General features: G+C 38.1%; 1 protein-coding gene across 9 annotated transcripts in view; it reads left to right on the top strand.

Moving 5' to 3' along the window:
* The window catches only part of CDC14A (cell division cycle 14A), a 176,290-nt gene extending 155,610 nt beyond the window's left edge, over positions 1-20,680 (top strand). For 6 of the 9 annotated variants that reach the window (XM_082384465.1, XM_082384464.1, XM_082384471.1 and 3 more), the window contains one exon: positions 54-18,366. In XM_082384465.1, the coding sequence (XP_082240591.1) occupies positions 54-504 (451 nt within the window). In that variant the 3' untranslated portion in view covers positions 505-18,366. The other 3 variants (XM_082384469.1, XM_082384467.1, XM_082384466.1) reach the window with 1 other exon arrangement.
* The last annotated feature ends 658 nt before the right edge of the window (positions 20,681-21,338 follow it).

The raw sequence follows: 21,338 nt of genomic DNA, 5'->3' as shown, positions 1-21,338 counted from the left end.
GTACACATGGCTGTCTGTGTTCCCCCCCTGCCCCACCTGTGTTTTTCATTCAGCTTTTCCATAAACTCCCGGCTAGCCAGTTCTCTAGGGAACTTGAACGCTGCAGCAGACGATCCAGAGAACAAAAAGACTGCCTCACCCTCCAAGGTGGGTTTCGTAGCCAACCCGTTCACCAGCCTCTTGAATGGCAGCTCCCAGCCGCCTGCCAGAAATTACCCTGAGCTCAACAACAACCAGTACAGCAGAAGCAACAGCAGCAGCGGGAGTGCCCTGAACAGTCAGCCGGGCCCTCACAGCGCCAAGACCGAGGAGCACACCACCGCCCTGCGGCCCTCCTACACCGGCCTTTCTTCTTCCTCAGCGAGATTCCTGAGCCGATCCATCCCCGTAAGTTCGCAGACACCACCTCTAGGCCCTCAGAACCCTGAACACGACTTTTGTGCCTTGCCTTCCCAGCTGAGGCCGCCACCAAAGAAATTTAATTGCGCCAAGGAAGACTTCTGATCGATGCCTTCCCTCTGTGCTGTGAAACTGTCTCTGCACGTACATTCTGCTGGCTCCTCTTCAAGTAAATGCCAAGTGTCGACCCAGTTTTCTTCCTTCCTTCTTTTTCTTCTCCTTTTCCCACTCCTTTTTAAGTGATTTCTCTAGGAAGGGAAACAGCTTTCATTCCCTTCATCATGGACACCGTTGTCTTCAGTTACTTTTCACTGAAGTTTCGAATCACTCTGAGCAAACTCAGGGGTCGAGTCATACGACAGACAGCATCTGCTTTGGTTGTAGTGGTAGCCTGGCTTTTTCTACATCATTTATCAGTGGATGAATTTGGAGTATGTAAATGTGGAAGGTGCTGAATGAACAGTGTCTTCTCAGAACTAACCATCAAGCCCTTTACTAGGTCACCTGCAGGGAACTGACCCAGAATTAATTAAATGGGAAATGGAGGGTGCTTATATGGCAGGTTTATGGGTAGGTCCTTGGGACGTAGGGGAGGGGAAGGTAGGGTAACAGGAAGACGTTTAAAATTAGCTGTCGCTCTTCTAGAGACAGGATGGAAGATCTCCAAACACATTTTACCCATGAACTCTTCATATTGGTTACCAAGTCCCCTTTGTGACCAGTAATCCCTATTAGGGTAAAATCTTGTTGGTTCACCGCCCCCCCCACCCCCATGAATCACTTTAATCACATATTTTGATTGCCTCAAAAGGAACTGAGATCTATGGGAATGTGAGTTTTGATTTGAGAGAACAAGGACAAGATAGGAAGGAGAAATAGAAATAGATGCCACAGATCAAGGCAATGTCAGTCAATGTTAAAATGCGACATTGACTCCACTCAGGCACAAGCAAACCCCAGGTGTTCTGGGAAGGCTGTGGTCTGGCACCCCTTCATGTCCACTGTTCTTCAAACACTTCCTCAGCCATTATCCTGGGAGAAGCGGGTCTCTGCAGGGGAGGGGAGGGGAGGAGAAGTGCGGGTGGCAGTGTGCCTCTCACCGCCTCTCAGCAAATCCATGCCCCACGGTAAAAGCTAATGGGACCCACTTTCCCTAGAAGGCAGTTTAGAAACCACTTTGTGAATGTGAAGATGAAGCGTGTGTGTGTGTGTGTGTGTGTGTTGGTTGGACTCATTACTACTCCCATCCCTACCTCAGGCCTCTTTCAAAGTTTTTTTTCCCACTCTATCCACACACAGTCCTTTCTGGCACATATGATTTTCCCCAATCTGATTTTATTCCCAGTGATGTTTTTCAACATTATTTTAGATTCCTGTAGAGATTATAGCCTAGGCCCACTCTATCCCTTAATTTGACTCTAATCCCACTAAGTCATGGGTACATATGTATCAGTAAAACTTAAATCCTAGTAACTGGGATTAGATGGAGAATGAAGTATATTTATTATACATTTTTATAACTAGTTTTATAAGTCATTATATTTCACAGCAGGGACTGAGTTCAGTCAATATTTTCATATACTGATTGTGGGTCAGCCTCTTTTTTAGACCAGAGTACAGATCTCTCCATTTTCAGAAAAAGTGTTGTATATATAGATAGATAATTATATGAATACCTTGTAGATTTCATGGCTAAAGGTTTTGTGTAATCCACATTCATAGCTCAATACCAGAAGGATTGGTAGCTTGATGAGAATGACATTCTACTTGTTCTGGATCTCAGTTTTCCTCTTTGCTAGTGGCAGCATGGGAGCTTCCTTTAGATGATTGTTGGTCCCCTAGCCACCATGTTTATGTAACTTAATTTTGGTTTCCTTCCATATTTTCCCTCTCCTGGCCTGAATACAGTGATTTTCCAATAATTAAATTTAAAGTAATACTCCGTGTGGGCAGCTGCTTCTCCTTCCCCTCCTCCTTCTTAAATTGTCATCTTATTGTAAAGAAAAGCATTTCTAAATAGAATTGCCAGCAGGACAACATTTTCCTCCCTCTCACCCTCCCAGGAAGTAAGAATAGCCAGGTGTCTTATAGCCGATTTTCCCTCCTTCATCTTTGCCTAGACAACGTCTGTGAGAGGGAAGGTTCCAAGTCCTACCCCTGCTGGCTCGCTGGCAGAAAGTCTAAATTAAGATGGAAATTCCCATTTTATGTGGAATAAAGTAGGAGGTTGGGAGTTTTTTCCTTTATCGGTTCAATGAAGCTTTTCTAATTGTTACAGGTTTCTTGTCTAAATAAGATGGTCCTTTTTTCCAATGCTTCTGAAGATGTGAGACATATGATCCTTGAAGAACTAGGAATAAATCACTCAACAAAAATGTTTTTAAATCCTTAGGTAGGAAATGAAGTCTAGATGGCAATATCCTCCTCACACCTTTAAGAAAGACCCAGAAACTCCTAGGGGACGGGGGTTGCTGGATGTTTAGAGGGCATCTAATATTTTAAAAGCTGCAATTAGCATCTCTCTTGAAAGCTGCAATTGCTTCTCACTTTGTGCAGGAGTTCAGCCCCCAGAAAAATGTGGAAATGATTTCCTTGTTCTGTCATTAAATGCTTTAACACAGGTAACAGGAACAAATGTTGAGGAATCCTTATGGTTGTGACAGAATTCTGAGAAGCAGATTTTATTTTTATTTGGACTGTTCTGTTAGTCTTGAGGTTTCTACTGACCAGTGCAATGCACCAGGTTTCATTTTGGCTGACCCACCTACTGTAAAAAATCAGTTTTCCCTCCCTGACATTCAGAGGCGTTTTCAAATCTTAAGAGATGAGGGACGTGTGATTATGGCGTGGGTGGGGTGGAAGTATTTCATTAAATTGAAATTACTTGCGGTATCTGTCTTGAATATTTGCTCTGTGTTATTTTTAAGAGACTTACCACTGAATTGCTATTCATCTGCATTGTCCTTACCTGACCCTGCAAGTCTGGATTAGGTCACAATGCTTCCCCCATAAGCTCTTCTACACCCTGCCTTGGTCTTAATTGCAATACTCAGATTCTCGCTCTGAATTTTAATCATCTGTTCACTAGTCTGTATCCTCCGCTAGACTGTAAGCTCTGTGGCGGCAGGGCCAGTGTCTGTTTTTCACGGTTGTATGCTCTGTGCCTTGCATATAGTAGGCATTCATTAAGTATTTCTTGAATGGGTATATTATGGATGGTTGGATATTTAAATGAATGAATGTGGTAAGAATTATTGCTTCCATTTTAAAGATAAATAACTTGAGGGTTTGAGAGTTTAAATATTTTGCCATAGATTGTACCACAAATATGCAGCAGAGCCATAATTTGTACCTGGGTCAGTTTGACTCCTAAAAGCATATTCTTTTGATTACATCATGTCATAGATATGCTGTGATATGTGTTTAAAATAGAGGGATAGCTAAAAGATATGCCTTTTTTGCCAAGAAGGGTTAGGGAAAGCTGTGAAGAAGGCATAACATTTTAGTTGGACTTTGGAGGATGAATAGGAGCCTTCTAGAAATCTAGTGATGAAAATAGGAAGACGAGGAATGGTCATTTCAGACAATGGGAGCTACAAGAACAGAGGTACAGCCTTAGTACTATAGTTAAGTTCTTAGTTTCTAAAGACGAGTAGACCTGGGTTCAAATCCTGTCTCTACCATTTCCTTGTGGTGAGTACTTTGGCAAGTTATTTAACCTCTCCGAGCCTCAGTAAATGGGAATAATAATAATCAGGAGCATATTTAGGTTTTGTGCACCTGAAACTTACACAGTTTGGTGGGATCTGTTTAAGATAAAGAGTACAAACTATTTTTGTAAATTGTATACAGACATATGACTGTGTGCTTTGAAAGGGGTTTGTGTGACTGTGAGGCCTTAAAGCTTATGTGGTAATGATAATAATCTTTGTAATAGGGTGGTTGTGTTGATTAATTGAGATAAATCATATGAAATAGTTTACACAGTACCTATAGATAATGCTCAATAATTTTAGCTATTATTGTTTTAAGAGCAGTGAGTGTTCCAGTGTAGCTAAAGCCAAGGGTGGTTACCTAAAGGTAAGGCTGGAAAATTAAGCTGAAGCCAAACTGGGAGGTGCAGTGTGAGCTACTGGAATCTTGTCAGCACGAGTGACTTGATCAGATCTGATTTGATGAAGATAATCCTGGCATTCATGGGGATGGGAGCTCTTGCCAGAAACCCTGAAGGCAGGAGACCAGTTTGAGCCCTGTTTGCTGTCTCCCAACCCTACCTCAGCAGGTTTCTTTGGGTAAATTCTATGCTTTTCAACAATTACGCTGTGTTTCAATGCACATACGTAGTAGTATAGATACTATTAAATAATCATATATGACCAATAGCTCTAACATATTTTTACTATGAAATTTTAAATGATATATTTATTTTTATAAATGGAAACTTAGCTATTGAAAAAAAATTATGGTCCTTAGAAAACATATTTTTTACAACATTTGACATGAGGAGTTGTAAAATAATGTGCTTTGTTATAAAAATACATATATATAGTCAGGTTGGCTACAAAGAATTTTTTGTCACTTCTGTGTCAGAAATTAATCTTTGCCTTATGGGAACAGCCTTTTATAACAAGCTTTTATTGTATTGATCTGTAGGGAATATAAACATAAATAAGATAAGCAGTCCTATAATAAGTTTCTTCTGAAAGCTTCTTCGGGTATCACCTATTAAGATCTTTTTTGTGACTTTTAAAATTATTAAGTAGTAGCTTATACTAAGCTTTGTTATTCACTCATATATTGATCTTCAAACATTTTCAAGAATATTCTTTTAGTGATGTTGCAGGTTATGTCAGTGATGCCATTCATTGTCTCTTGGAATTTTCCCATTCTTCTCTATTCTGCTGCTTTCTCATCTTCTTTGTTGTGTTAGCCTTGTTGATAATCTTCTTAACTCAGTCTTAATTCATACGTTAAACTGGGGTCACAAACTCTTTCTGTAAAGGACCAGAGAGTAAATTTTTGGCTCTGTGTCCCAACTCTTTTATATATGTGTATGGAGGGTGTGGCTGTGTTCCAATGAAGCTTTATTTACAGAAACAGGTGGTGAGCTGGATTTGTCCCCTGGGCTGTAGTTTGCCGATTCCCGCTTGAGAGCATAGCCAGGTAATAGGTACTGATCTCATCATCATTTGAAAGTGACCAGTGATCCCCTAATGCTAGAAAATTGATCCTGAATTCCTTTGCTGAGCTTTCAGGCTCTCTGTCCTTTGTTCTCCTTATTGTATCTTTGTACCAGCTTTACCCTGCTTGACCCGGAGTGTGGTTTCCTCCCCTACCTCCTGGCCTTTGGGAAGCTCTTTCTTGGAAGCCCCCTTCCTTCTTCACTAATTTCTCATTATGAGAAGACATATTATCTTCCATATACGCCCTGAAACTCTTCTCAAAAAATCGAACCCACCAAACGTTTTACTTTTTAACCTCTGTTTCTATTCATGATGACTATTTACTACTTTATCAATATGTAATGTTGCTTTGCATACACAAGCATCTGTATTTGTTTACATATTGTCTATACATGCGAGACTTTATACATGCAGTTTTTATTTGCAAGTCTCCAAATTTTAAACTTTCTTTGTGTAGACATTTTATAAAATTCTTTTCTATTTTATGGTTTCTAATGCAGTTCTAAACACAGAAAAGTATTAAAAATACTCATTTGGTTTAAAGTTGAAAGGAAGATTGAAATGAAATATTGTGTACTACTTTACTTTAATGTTCTCCTTATGCCACCGTTGAAATTGCCTTAAATGCAGTTCCCTGTCCCAGTGGTCGTTACCATTTTTATACTCAGCTGGTTAGTCTGCTCTTTGGTTGTGAAGACTCTGTGGATGAGTTTCCATCTCAGATTTGACCAGTGTCAGAACAACCTGGGTAGCCTATGAATAGGTTAAGTTCTGTGTTCTAGCATTAGGGGGAAAATATATATTTTAAGGTATTATTTGTTCTTAAAGTAGGACTTGGAATACGATCAAATTATTAGATCCAGCTTCCTGAAATAACCAGTTTGATGAAAATCTGAGCAGTTGGTGTGTGCATTAAAGCATGCTTCATTTTTACTTTGGAGTAATGTTAGTGTGACAGTGATGAACTACGTATTGATTGTTTGGACATCCATTCCCAATAAAATGCGCCTACTTTCCAATGGTATGTAATAGCTTTTCCTGATTTAACTTGATGTGTTTTCACTCTGCCTGTTCTTCATTTAAAAAACTATCATCTTGTCCTGATAAAGGATTAAATATTATTTAATATATAGGGTTAGTACTAGCTTTCTAACCTTGCTGTATGTTCAAACTACTGTGGTTTTTCCATCTCTCCTCTTTGTTGTGGCATTGTCTTAAATTTGATGCAATTTTTCAGCTGAGGGATACTAATACTATCAAGAACATGAGCTCGGTCTCAGTATTGAACTACATCTTTGGCGTTCTTTCAGCATTGGTATTCTTCTGTTCCCTTCCCAGGGGGACTTGGGAATGTTACTTGACAAAGCATCAAATTGTTCTGAGGTCAGCACGGTTCAGGTGATGCCTAATTTTACATATAAATTATTTAGGTACACATGGTATTTGCAGATAGAACTGAAGGTTGTTCAAGTTTCTAATGTTAAATAGTGGTTTACATTAGTTTGCTGTATAAATCCTGACAGCTGTTTTTGACTCTCCATTTGAAAGGATTCTTTAAAACACAGAACTTGCTTTAATCTCAAATACATTGGAGTTATTAATTGCCTTCGTTGTTGAACTTAATTTGATACCTTTTTTCTTATATAATGTCAACAATATGCTAAATCAATAGAAAAGGATCTTATTTTAATCTTCCTCTAGTTGTTTATTTATTTTTGGCCAGCAGTAAAAGAGAGTAAGTGCTTTTTGTATATGTATAGAGGCTTATCCAATTAAAAAGTTATCCAGTATTTATATGAGTGTCTACCATAAGCTCAGTATTGTTTTAGTGGAGGAAGGTAAGACAAAGATGTGTAAGCCATTGTCTTCCACTAGATTGAAAGCTCCATGAGGGCATCTTCTGGCTTAGTTAATCTTCAGCCATCATTTTTCTGGTCCTTCAGTCTGTCTTTGCACTGCTGCCAAAGTATGCTTAAAATCCTAGTTTCTTAATGTTATCCTTTGCTCTCAAAGCTTCTCAGTTGAAGAGTAAAACTAATTATTATCAGATTTTTCTCTTTTTCCTTGAAGTTCTACAGTTTCACCATAATATATCTAGATATTGATTCATTATAGTTTGTCCTTTTTTGGCCTCAGTGTGCTTTCAGTCAAAGGGCTGATGACTTTTTCAGTTATGGAAAATTGTCAACCATTATCTTTCTGGATAGTGCTTTTTTGCCTTTCCTCCTACTCTCTTCTTTTGCAATACCCCTCGATTTATGTTAGAGCATTTCAATCTGTCCTCAGTATTCTTGCCTTCTATTTTATGTTTTGAAATTCCTATTGCTCTGTCTGTGTTCCTGTTTTAAAAAAAAAATTATTTATTTATTTTTGGTTACGTTGGGTCTTCGTTGCTGCGCGTGGGCTTTCTCTAGGTGCAGAGAGTGGAGGCTACTCTTCATTGCAGTGCACAGGCTTCTCATTGCGGTGGCTTCTCCTGTTGCCGAGCACGGGCTCTAGGCGCGCAGGCTTCAGTAGTTGTGGCGCACAGGCTTAGTTGCTCCGCGGCATGTGGGATCTTCCCGGACCAGGGTTCAAACCTGTATCTCCTGCATCGGCAGGTGGATTCTTAACCACTGCCCCACCAGGGAAGCCCTCTGGCTGTGTTCTGATTGACTCCCTCCTATTATTTTCCAGTTCACTAATTCTCTTTTAATTGTGTCCATTCTGCAATATATCCCTAACCTATCTACCTTTTGATTTCCATAGCCATAGCTTTCATTTCCAGCATTTATAATTCATTCTTTATGATAGTCATCTGTTCTCATTGGACCTGCCTATTTCATTTAATAAATTCTTATTCTTTTTATGGCTATTCTTCATTTTCTCACCTTGAGGATCTCAGATGATAAGTTGTTTTGAGATTGCTTTGTGATTTGCCTATTGCTTCAGCCTGTGAGAATTTGTCTCCTGATTGCAGACTTTGTCAGTTCTCTTGGTGTTCACGTTCCTTGTGTGTTTTAGAATTTTCATTTGTAGATTCACTCTGGATGGGAGCTTTTTGTTTCTCTCCCCTCTCCCTTTGTTTTCCCCACCTCATCTATTGGCTTTCTTCTTGGCTCCACTTGACCCCCTAGGTGTTCCACTCTAGAAACAGATCTTCATGTCCCAGCTTCTCTTCCCTTGGTGAGCTCGGCAGGCTGACTTCTCAGGCAAGGATGCAGCTTTGCACAAACCTGGCCCAAGGCATTGTTTGTGGCTTCCCTTGGCCCCTTTCACAGGTGGGAGAGCCTGACCCCAGCCTCAGATTCAGGCCAGCAGCTTTTAGCCTGTGTACCCCCAGGAATGGGACACCTGGCCACCTCTACAAGCTTCCAGCTCTGTAGCCAGTGGCCTGCCACTGTGTCTTAGTTTGTTTCTGGGCCATGAACATGTTGATCTTACTTTTGTGTCCTGTTGTGCCTTTTCTTCCTCACATTTTAAAAATATTTGATTTATACCCAGAGTGGTCATTTGGAGCATAACTTTCAGCTCCATCTTGACATGAAGTAGGTTCAGTCTCTGGGGTTAACCATTCAGGGTCTTTTCGAGTCTTCCCCCAACCTTCATTTCAAACTCATTTCCCTTCACTCCTGAGCATGATCCTTTTACTTCTTCCATGTAGAACTTGAATATTCCCTGCTCCAAGGGCCTTCATCCTTTTCTTACATGCTATGCTCCCAACCTGGTTCACCTTTGCTTTCAGACTCCTTCCCTTCAGAAGTTAGCCTAAATCCTACTTCCTCCTCTGTGAAGCCTTCCTTGGCCTCACCCAACTATAGCAGTCTTGACTTTTTCTAAATTTGTCCCCTCTGTATTGGTCATTTGGCCTTTATCATTTCTGTTTCATATTGAGAGTCACCTTTCTCATGAGTGTACCACTTGGATCCCCACTGAGTTGGTTGGTAAACTTGAGGTTAGAAACCATGGCATCTTACGTTTATTAACTTCATAGTATCTAGCATTGGACTCTGCTTACTTATTTGATTATTGGTTTGTTTATTCCATATTGTCATCTTTTCTAATATTGAGTAGGTCATTTATTTCTTCCAAAAATTTGAAATTTACTGTATGTGTGTAAGGCGTTTAACCCAGAAAGGCATGTTTTTATTGCAACCCCCTATTACACACAGACACACATACATGCAGGTGTGCATGCATGTGCAAACAAGCACAGATGGCCCATGCATGTTACTTGTAAAGTCATTGGATCTGCCCCTAATGGAAGAAATCTTTGGTAAATGACACAGGCTCTGTTTGCTGTTGAATATCTGAACTCACATGGCTGATATGTGTGAGAGAGAACTGTTTTATCCATAGAAGCAGATATTTCTCTCTCTTGGTCAGACTATTGTGAGACCCTCAGTTCCGTGATATTAATGAGTTCATCATCTATGTGGGCTTTGGCATCCTCAGGTTCAGTCTCTGATTGAAAGTTATTAGAGTGGAAAGAAAGGACATAAAAAACCAGTATGTTAGTGAGTTTGGCTGCTATAACAAAACACCCTAGACTAGCAGTTTATAAACAACAAATTTATTTCTCACCATTCTGGGGGCTGGAAGCCAGAGATCGGGTGCCAGCATGGTCAGGTTCAGGTGAGGGCTCTCTTCTGGGTTGCAGACTGCCATCTTCTCATTGTATCCTCACATGGCTGTAAGAGGGCGAGAGAGCTCTCTGGGTCCCTTTTATAAGAATATCAATCCCGGGGCTTCCCTGGTGGCGCAGTGGTTAAGAATCCACCTGCCAATGCAGGGGACATAGGTTCGAGCCCTGGTCTGGGAAGATCCCACATGCCGTGGAGCAGCTAAGCCTGTGCACCACAGCTACTGAGCCTGTGCTCTAGAGCCCGCATGCCACAACTACTGAAGCCCACGTGCCTAGAGCCTGTGCTCCTCAACAAGAGAAGCCACTGCAGTGAGAAGCCCGTGCACTGCAACAAGGAGTAGCCCCCGCTCGCCGCAACTAGAGAAAGCCCATGCGCAGCAATGAAGACCCAACGCAGCCAAAAATAAATAAATAAAATAAATAAATTAAAAAAAAAAAAAGAACACCAATCTCATTCATGAAGTCACTATTCTCATGACCTAATTACCTCCTGAAGCCTCTGCCGCCTAATACCATTATACTGAGGACTTTGGCTTTACTTTTTAGCTACCAAGCTACTGCCAGCATGTGTGACAACTGTAACATTCTTCTAATCCTTACCATCATCCTCATCAATGATTTATTGAATACCTCCTATGTGCCTCACATTGTATCAGGTGCAATATTTATACATCATCTTATTTATTTAACCCGTAATTTACAGATGAGGAAATTAAGACTCAGAGAGGCAGTGACTTGCTCAGTCTCACAGCTTCTGTATTTTAAACTTCCTTAACTTCAGTGATCTTTGCTTTTATTCACTTGGAAATCCATTTCATGGACCTTCTTATTGCTTAGAGCATTGCTTCTGATATCTTGAATTCTATAAGGCCCATATCAAACATACTGCCCCCCCCACCCTACTGACTCTTCCCCATGACCTCTTTATGACCCCTGCCTGTTCCCCCTCACAGTTTACTTCCTATAGTCATTTCTGCTTCCTTTTTCCAACATTCTCTGTTCCACTTGGACCTCTTTTCTGTAGCCACTTTATCACTAGCCTCCCAAATTAGATCAGTTCAGCCATCTCATGTCTGTTTCTAGTCTCTCTCTTCTGAGCTCTGCTGGAGAAAATCCCATGACTTTGCCAACTGACTCCATTTCAAATGAATTTCTAATTTACCCTGACCCTTTAGTGCTCATAAGTAGTTTACTTATTCCATTTTGGCTCCCTTTCTCTTCCCCACATTGGCTGTTCAGAAGCTTTTTCATGCTCTTCATCAACACAGCTCCTCCAACCTTAGTTAACCTGGTCCTGAGTTCTGCTGAGAACATAGCAGTTTTCAGGAATAATTCCTCTTAACTGTCCTCTTCTCTACCTCAAAGTGTACCTGCATCTGACTTGTCCATTTATTCCTTTTTTAAAAAAGGAGCCCTACTGTTTTCCAGTGGTAACCCTACCTGCCTGAACTATTCTTTCCAAACTGTTCCTGGGAGTTGCCCCATCCACGTCCTTGCTCTGCTAGATCTTCAGTCTCTTACCATCCATTTGCCTGTCTCCTCACCTATGAACAGGTACAGAGTGGTCTCACCAATTCCTCCCCTCAGTTCTGTCACCTATCATAGCGTCTCCTTTATGGACAAACTTGGACAAGGGAGGTGGCACCACAGTATGGTGAAAGTCTGTCCCACAGGCTGCCACTGACTTCTTTCAGCCAGATCTGATGATCTCTTGTTAGTCTTCATTCTTCTTAGTCTTCCTGCAGCATTTGACTCTGTTGACCGCCCTTTTCTCTTGTTATTTTTGGTCTCCTGAGTGTTGGAATATTATTTTCCCATTTCTCCTTTTCCCCCCATTAAATAGTGACCTGTTTGTCTTCCTCCACCTGCTCCTTAATGATTTTTCCTAAGGCTCTGACCTTGGTCTACTTCTCTCTCTGGATAATCATCTCCTGAGCATTGAACTTACATTTCTAACTTCCTGTGGGCAGTCCTGGGAAAGAATACATGCTCTTTCAGTTGTCTACTCCTCCTTTTGTTTCCTGGCTTACTGATTGTGATCTTTATACATCCAATCATCCAAGCTAGAAATTTGGAATCGTCTTTGACGTTACTTCTGCCTTCCCTCTGCCACATCCAGCCACTAAGTCCTAGCAGTTTTCCCTTTGAAATGTCCGTATTTTGTTCCTCCATTCTTATCACTGCTGCCTTCACTGAGGTCTTCGTGGACTATTGGGCTAGCATTCTAAATTTCCTCCCTGCCTTCAGTATCTCTTGCCTTTAAACTTTCCTCTGTACCGCTGCCAGCGCTAGATGTCTAAGACACAGCTGATTAAATCATTCCTGTGTTAAGAGTCATTCGTCGTCTCCACTTTGCACACAGGGTCTGGTTTGGATCCCTTGCCTGCCCCTCGGCGCCCTTCCGCATCAGACCACGTGCCTCCCGCCCTGTCTTCTCCAGCAGCTCCACCCGGCATCCTGACTGACGTTCTGCCTCGTGCCGAGCCCCTAGCACAAGCAGTTTACTCTGCTTTTCCTCCTGTCTCTGCTTGGTTTTTTATTTCCTGGCCTGGCTCACTAGTTATCTTTTTGATGAGGCATTTGTGACCCATCCAGGCGGAATGCCTTGTCCTTCTCATCTCCTGTGGGACTTTGTTCTCACCCTCTGGTTTCTCTCGTAGTACAGTCAGCTGTGTGTGATTCTCTCTCCTCTGCTGGCTTTTAAGCTCCTCAGAGGCATATTTGTTTTCTCAGGTTCCAAAGTGTGGAAAGCACCTAATAAATATTTATTGAACTCAACGTTGGCTAATCTATCTAGGTTCATGAAAGTTAAGCAAAGGGCTAATTAGGGGCCCGTAATCATTGCAAGCGCAGGAAGCACTAAAAAAAGCAAACAACTTCTCAGCTTTAGCTTTAATATACAGCAATCTGAGAGTTTTGTTGTTTTCTAGAAATGTGGCTTTACTAAACTAAAAGAAAATACATTTCAACCAAGCTTGCGTCAATATAATTTTGGTGTTCAGATGAACTGAAAACACGCATGTAATTGTTGGCTGAGTCAAGTTGAGTGTCAACAATCTGTCATCTAACAATTGAGCTCTTTGAGATTGTTGAAGAGCACATATTAAGTTCCCCTAGAAAAAAGAATCTATTAAAAGTTATGCAGGAAGGTGAAAGAATAGTTTGTATAGCATTTTAGTCAACCAAAATTGCATTGTTAAATCTTGGGGTCCCTGAAATGCTTAGAGAGCACTGTAGAAAAATGCTTACACCTCTTTTGAAGCTGATTTTTATCACAAACCTGATTTTATCACAAACCTTAACCTAATATGATGCCAATAAAACCTTATCCAGCTATGCTTATACTAGTGTTATTGCAGAAGTATTATCATGTTAGCAGAGGCAAATACTTTCAGTAGTATTGTGAAACCACATTTGTGGAAATATGTATCAATGCACGTATTTTGTGTGTTTTTAACTTACAAACATTACAACTGGAGACTCCATTGCTAAGCCATAAAAGACCCAGGAGTACAGAGGCAGTTATAGATAAATCTATTTTTCCCCAGTGTTTATTTTTTCCTCAATTGTTCATTAAAACTGAAAAACACTGGCGTTATATATAAGATACCATATTACCAAACATGTGTTTCTTTCCTTTAACTATCAGTGATGCCATTAAAACAAATCACTTTTTAAAAATTGAAGTATAGTTAATTTACAATATTGTGTTAGTTTCAGATGTACAGCAAAGTGTAAAACAAATCACTTTTTGCCTCTGTAGGTGCTTTTTGCTTCTGTAGTTAGAACTCAAACCAAGGTAACTAGTAGACTATTTTTTTCTTCCTAAGGGACTTGGGAAAATGGGGAAATGCAGGAAAGAAAAAGTCAGTGTGACAAAAGCACACGGTGATTTTGACCTACTAGGAAACCAACACTCCAGATCGTAGGGTCCTTTGGTCCAAGTTGTTTGAACACTAAGACATTATTGCATTCATTTGCTCACAAAGACCTTAACTTTCATTATTCTTTACAATTTGCTGTTTTTGATAGTCAGCTTATAGTTTTATTTATTAACTATTTGTACAGTATTTATATCAATAATTATTAGACATTTTTCTACCATGATTAGGTAACTGGGCTGTTTAAAAAAGAAACACCCCCAGAATAGCTAAATTTTTAATGTCACTACCTACATCTGCCAAAACAGATTAGTAGCACATTTCCAGAACAGAACAAATTGTCTTGATCTCCTTACCTAACACTGTGTTTTGTGTCAAATCCAGCTGCTTTCAGAGCAAGAATTCTTGCTGGAAGCTTATATTTTGACATAAAAATTTTGGGGGCTGCAATGTAAGGTAATTTTATCCTTCATTTGCAGGCTGAATATTGCTATATTACTAGTTTAGGGTATTCATACTGTAAAAATACCATATGATCATGATAAACTTGATCTGGTCTTAACTCACTGTGACCCAGTTGAACCTAATGGACACATGAACTTGAATTTTCTACTTAAGAAATTAAAATCTCTTGGTTATATAAATAAGTGCTACTTTGTAAAATAATATTTACACCTCAGGTCTTACTTCCTTCATAACCATATCATTGTCATTGCTGAGGGTTTTTTTTTTTTTTTTCCAGATACATTGGATATCAATTCTATGGTAATGATAAAAAAAATTGGCCAAGCAGAATTAAAACTTTAATCAGAATATTTAAACATAGGTGATTAAACATGGGTGTTTATAAAGAAAATTTCCTTATAGAATATTCCTGAAAATTCTTTTGGACTCAGTTCTATTGAAAATCATTTAAAAATTGTATCTCCTTTACAGTAATAAATAGTACATTCTCTTTTGTATGTTAGTATTTCTTTGCTCGCTCAGGATCATACCCTGCTCATTATTTGTCTGTGTCATGTGATAGAGAATGTTCGTTTGAATATGTAGTGAATCACAGGACAAATGGTGGAAGTGTCTTGAGGCATTATATTGTGGTGGCTAAGAGTTTGGGCTTTACAGCCAGACTGCTGGAGTTCAAATTCCTTCCTAGTTGCATGATCTTGGGCAAGTTACTTTACTGCTTTGTGCCTCAATTTCCCCATCTGTAAAATGAGTTGTTCAGAGCGTTTAATGAGTTAATACATATAAGATGTTTACAACTGTGCCCAGTATGTAGAAAGTACTCAATAAGCATCTTTTACAGAATAATTGACCTGTTAAGTAGTATACCTAATGTATCAAAAATTCCAGTTAGTTGTACTTCAGTTAATCTATTTTTTGAATAATAAAATCAATAGCAATAATGATATTGTTTATGAAGTACACAGTGCATTTTCATTTTTACTATAAAAATTAAAAGTGCCAATAACTGGCTACTGTGTTTTCTGGGATATTAATAACTTAGGATACGTGTACATTTGGAAAACAAATGAACCAGATACCCTGAGTACAACCCCATTATATAAACACGTGGTGCCTGAAATCTGAATTTCTGTCACTATTGTTTCCCCAGTGAAAAGGTCTTGAAATATTAGTTATACTTTTCAAAAGTGAATAGGTCTTGTAGATTTTAACAATTCTCTTTCTTCCCTAAGTCCAGTTACATTAAGATTTTCATTTTAGACTGAAAATGAAAAGGGGTTAATTTGTTACAAAACACTGATGTCAGAATAATTTGCTAAACCCGTTTTACTGATCTCTTATTTTCTTTAACTTTCTTTACACCATATAAAGAAACCATGGGATATGTTTGGTTTCGAGAATTTTGGTATCATATTTTTATCCCACAGTACCTAATATATACGTGCTATTGATGTTCAATAATTGTTTGTTGAATGAATTAAGCAGCATGACAGAAGTTTCATTCTTTGGCCAAATCATGTCTTCATTCGTTTACAGAGGCCTGCAGAGAGAATTAGGCAATGTAAGTGAGCAAACTGGGTGAGTGCCAAAGGAAGCAGTAAAGACTGTGGTCATGTGAATCTGAAGGCTGGATTAAACACCAGCCAGAGTTTCTGACCTCTGCTGTGTGCAAGGAAAGGCTGTCTGCCAGAGACTAATGAATATATACTTCACATGAATGATTGAAATCCTTAGTCTAATATTCTAAACTATTTCCATTTTCTAGTTCAGTGAGTATCATGATTCCATAAAATAAATAAATATATGTACACACATATTTACCCCCTATATATTGATGCATAATGTAAAACACTTTAACCTGGAAGAAAGTTAGTTTAACAAAGGTCGCTTGTCTAGTGTCTGTTCATTTGCTGTATTTCTATTTATTGAGAGTTGATGGAACTTTAGAGGTGCTTGCAAAAACAACTTTGTTGTAAATTTTCAAGCAATCAGAGGAGCTTTATAATTTATGTTACTGATAATATGAATAACTTTTCTAATTAGAACAAAAGCGAAAGTTAAAATATTCCCAAGAAAGCATTGGCCAGTGTATAGCATGCATGTGTGGCATTTTTGCTGCTGGGGAGACCTCATGGCTCTGCCCTCTCTGCAGAGATTTCAGAAGAAACTGGGAAAAAGCACCTAGAAAAATCATAGTCCACTTTTAAGCTCTAACTGCTAGGATGGTAGCTGACGTCCCACAAGTTAAATGGGCTTCAAGGCATTGGACCAGTTTCACTGGACTTTCTCAGAGTTGTACCTCTTTTATTCTCTCTGTGAGTTCAGGTATATTTACATTATAGTACCCTAAGTCTTGATCATCTCTCCTGTTTTGAAGCCTTGACGTAAACTACATCCTGCAGTGAGAAAGCCAGTTTGCCAAGCCTTTTCCTTTTTTTCTTGCTGCTCTTAACATTTAACCTCTTCCTTGAAACTTGCAGCCTCGAGAACGCACCTCCCTGCCATGACCTTCCTTTTCCACCCCTTGCCTAATCTTTTGCTTGTGCACAATGTTACTCTCACCCTATGTATATTATTATTTAATGTTGGCACCTTTGTCTTTTCACTTTATGTCTGTGTGACAGTGTGGTCTTTTGCCCCTTGAGGGCAAGGACCATAACTTTTGACTCATGGTGTTGATAGATACTTATGTAGTAAATGGCTGTTGATAGGGTATAAAGTTCACTGGGATTTTGAAGCTGTTCAAAGGTAGTTTGAATCCTTTTGTAAATTATATGCAAAATGGACTGATTCTTTTTTACTGATACCCATACTATCAATAAAATGGACCATTCTCAGAATTGATGACCTATTAATAAAATGCTGCAGATAAATTTGAAAAATAATTATTGGAGGAAGAGAAAAGGGCATTTGGTAGCAAATCAAGTAAACTTTATTTTTCTAAGGTATTTGACTAGAAGAATTATGCAAAGAAATTGTTAATGTTTAGACTGATTTATGTTTCTTCTTTCTAACTGCTGTTTGCTGCTCAAAAATAACTGTTTGGCAGATTTTCTCTACCTGTCTTTATCTTTTCCTGGTTTATGTCTATTATCAATGCATTCTGATTACATATCCAAAGCATGCTCCTTTTATATGTTCTTATCTAATGTAATGTGGGAGGAACTTGCATTATTTATTTTTCTTGAAAGTTGCCCACTGTTTATTATGTTACGACTGCAAGACTCTTCTACACAAAAGCTTTTTGGGTCTTAAGATCAGATTTCAAAGCTAGAAGTGCTTTGTGTCCCCCCTAAGTGGAAAGGATTTATAAGGTATTTATTATATCCATACATCCTTAAGGAATCTATTTAAATGACAGCTAATTCTACTGCATTAGAAGCATTAACATTCATTTGCTATGCATTGCATTAAATAAAAAGTATATATATTCCTTAAAGTATACTCTAATAATCTTCTATTTAGTTACAAATGTCATTTAGTACTTTTGAGTAAACCCAATAGTATTGTACAAAAGCTTAAAAGCAAGTTTAGTGCTACCTACCAATTTCCAAATAATACTTAATTTTTAATCACTAGTATTAAATTAGTAAGCCTTTTAAAATATAAAGTTTTCTTGCAATTGCTTTACCTAATTGAATATCTCATTCTTAGCAAATACTTTGTTTCCCTCATCTTTTTCTATTCTTTTCTAGTTTATTCATTTATCTTTTATATAATAGACCCAAATTGCCTTGTGTTGAAGGAAGAAGCTGCATAATGTACAAGAAATTTTGTGTGTGATGGAATTTAACCTCAGTTTATGTCTCTCCCCTGCACAGTCCCTTCAGTCTGAATATGTTCATTACTAAGGCCTTGCCACTCCGGTGAAAGCTGTTCTACTCTTAGACACAATTGCTTCATCTGGACGAGCAATGTAGAGAGAAAGCAGCTGCTTTTGCCAGAAGAATATCTCTGCCTTCTTACCTTAAATTAAAGAGAGCACTAAGATAAGACCTTCATGAGACTTGAAACCAGAAAACTCTGGTTAATGACTACTATAAATGCACTGAAACTATGTTTATGAAGATGTCAACCCTTTTTAAGACAGTTTTCATGTTGAATTTGGTATTTTGAAAGGTTATTTTTTAATGTATTTCGTAATACATTTGTTATTACATTTACATGTACAGTGTTACGTGATGTATGTATTGTGAACTTCAAAAGACTATTTTGATAAATTTATAAATATATAAAATTATGTAAAAACTAGACTATATTTTGACTTAGGTTTTCTTCCTGTTTGCTACCAAAAATTTGTATTTTGAATTTGATTGGTATGGTTTTATCTACAATGAATAAATAATTCCTCTTTATTAAGAAAAAGTAAGGGAGAAAGTTTTTAGAAAGTGATTTTTCTGTTCCCACTATGAATATGGCAGATCAGTTCATTCTTTTGGGAAGTCAGTCTAACTTAAGTTTATCCGAGTTTATCTCTAGCAAGAGTACAGTCATTTGATATGGTTTATTTAGACCATTTCATTTCCCTTTGTTTTTGTTGCTGAGCCATTTAGTTTTGCATCTTTGGGGGTTTTAACAAAATTTAACATCCAGTTGAAGATCAGAATTCATCGAATATTTCTTCTGAAAGGATGGTTTTTCTCTGTGAAATGACTCTACAGTCCAAATGCTTTTCTTTCCTCCTCTCAAAAGAGTTTGTAACCCAATTAGAGTATTCTGGTTTTTGGTACGAGGTTTTTGCCTGTATTCACACATGGTCTGGCACCAGTTCTAAATCAATGAAGAGAAAAAAAAAAACTGAAAAAGATGCTGCTAAGTAGTTCAATGTATTAATAAAGGAGATAAGTTTAAAACAGATCACAAACCCCTGACACACAAGCTAGCATATCTGAAACCTAACATCAAAATGAAGGGACTCCTAGGTACTTCACAGCCCTTTCATGTAAATGTAATCTTATATTTAGGCTCCAGAAGCCTGTAAGCTTCTTTTCCGTGGGGAGTTGGGGAGTCTTTGATCCTGATTGTTTTCCATGCTGCTTAAGAATGGACTACTCAGAGACAGTTCAATGGATTCATATGAAGTGCTTTACTCTCAACCATTGAGTTATTTATCATATATTTATTAGAAGGGGGTACATTGAGACTATTATACATGCTTCATCAAAACATCTTGTTTATGTTTTACATTTTAAAAAAGGCATTTGAATGAATGTTTGACTCAGGTTCGTTAATTTAACCTTCAAAAACTGCAGTACCAAACAATTGCACTAAACTGATGAAAAAAGGAATTGTATGTTTTAGGAATCAAAAATTAAACTAAGTGGAATTAAACTGTATACCTTTTCTAAAGCTAAAATAGTAAAATATTTTATTATGAGTTATTGTAAAAAATGATTGGTTAATTGTATAGGAAAATGATAGTATTTTTTCAAAATTATCAGTGAAGAGTAATTCAGATGATATTTGAGAAGTGGGGGAAAGGGAACCATATTGACACTTTTAGTTCTGTGAATACTAATTTATGTGCAGCTACTAAATGATTGTAAAATTGACTACTGTAAATTTTTCATAATTATGTGTGTATTTAGTCATATGTATCTACATGGGTATGTCTTAAAGTTATTTATACACATGTGCATACATAGACAAACCAAGAAGTATATGTGTATAATATAGAAAGTATATAGCAAAGTGATTCTACTCCAATAATAAAAATTGTTTGACATGTATTTTGTTATGAATAGTTTACCTTCAAAAAGATATTTTGTTCTATTTTAAAGTGTAGAATAATACACTGCTACTAAATAATAAAAGTTTTATGCAATTTACATTCTCCCTGGCTTTTGTAATTTGGATTTGGAGTTATCAATGTACTGAAGTATTTTTATAATTTTATATTTAATCCACTCTGGTTGGTGCCTTTCGAGCTTCTGAAATTCTCCGTTGCAGATTTTTAGTTTATCTTTTATAGACTTTCCAGGTTGTGGTCATTTCCTGAAATACGTGACAGTGAGCACAAAGAAATCTTATACTTTGAATTTCACAAGAGTCAGGTAATGTCAGGCTCTTACTGTCTTCCTCTATATATTATTTTCCTTTTTGTTAATAAAATACTGTTCATATCAGTGTTTTGGGCCTGCTTGATCATTTATGACTATTGTATGATACACTGGTCATCAGTTCCTTTTGAGAAAGAGTAGCTGCTTTTTTTTAAAGGAGAAATTATAGAAATAAATCAGATGGCACAAACCTCGCCACTGATGGATCTATGCCCTGAAGAGCTGGCGTGGGAGGGAGAAGCTGCATTATTTATTGGAGATATTTTATGTATTCATCTGGATCTCTTTGGGTTGTGATGTTTCTGAGGTTTTCCCCTTCTCTTTTGTCTTCTGAAATTTTTCGGAACACATAGGAAAGATTGTGGGTGGGAAGATAGTTTCACTTCTTGAGTTGGGAATCTGCCAATTAGCTTTTCTCACAACACTGCATGAGACAGTTGGAGTACCGAGGTTGTCATGGGACCACATCTTAGAGAAGGAGATTTCTCATGAATTCATGAACCTGTCTAGAAGAGCAGAAAATCAGATTTAGTTCTTACAAAAAAAATAGTAGAAAAATCAGTTAACTAGTTCCAATAAATTTCTCACCTGCCGGTCATTGAGTTCACATGGTTTTGTTACCCTTAGATGTCAAATGATTTCTTTCTTTCTTTCTTTTTTTTTTTTGGCTGCACTGGGTCTTTGTTGCTGTGCATGGGCTTTCTCTAGTTGCGGTGAGCCGGGGCTA

The sequence above is a fragment of the Balaenoptera borealis genome (assembly GCF_965194805.1).
Source record: "Balaenoptera borealis genome assembly, chromosome: 1".
Classification (NCBI taxonomy): Eukaryota; Metazoa; Chordata; class Mammalia; order Artiodactyla; family Balaenopteridae; genus Balaenoptera; species Balaenoptera borealis.
Note: the sequence above shows the minus strand (reverse complement) of the source record. Positions and strands in the feature narration are given on the sequence as shown.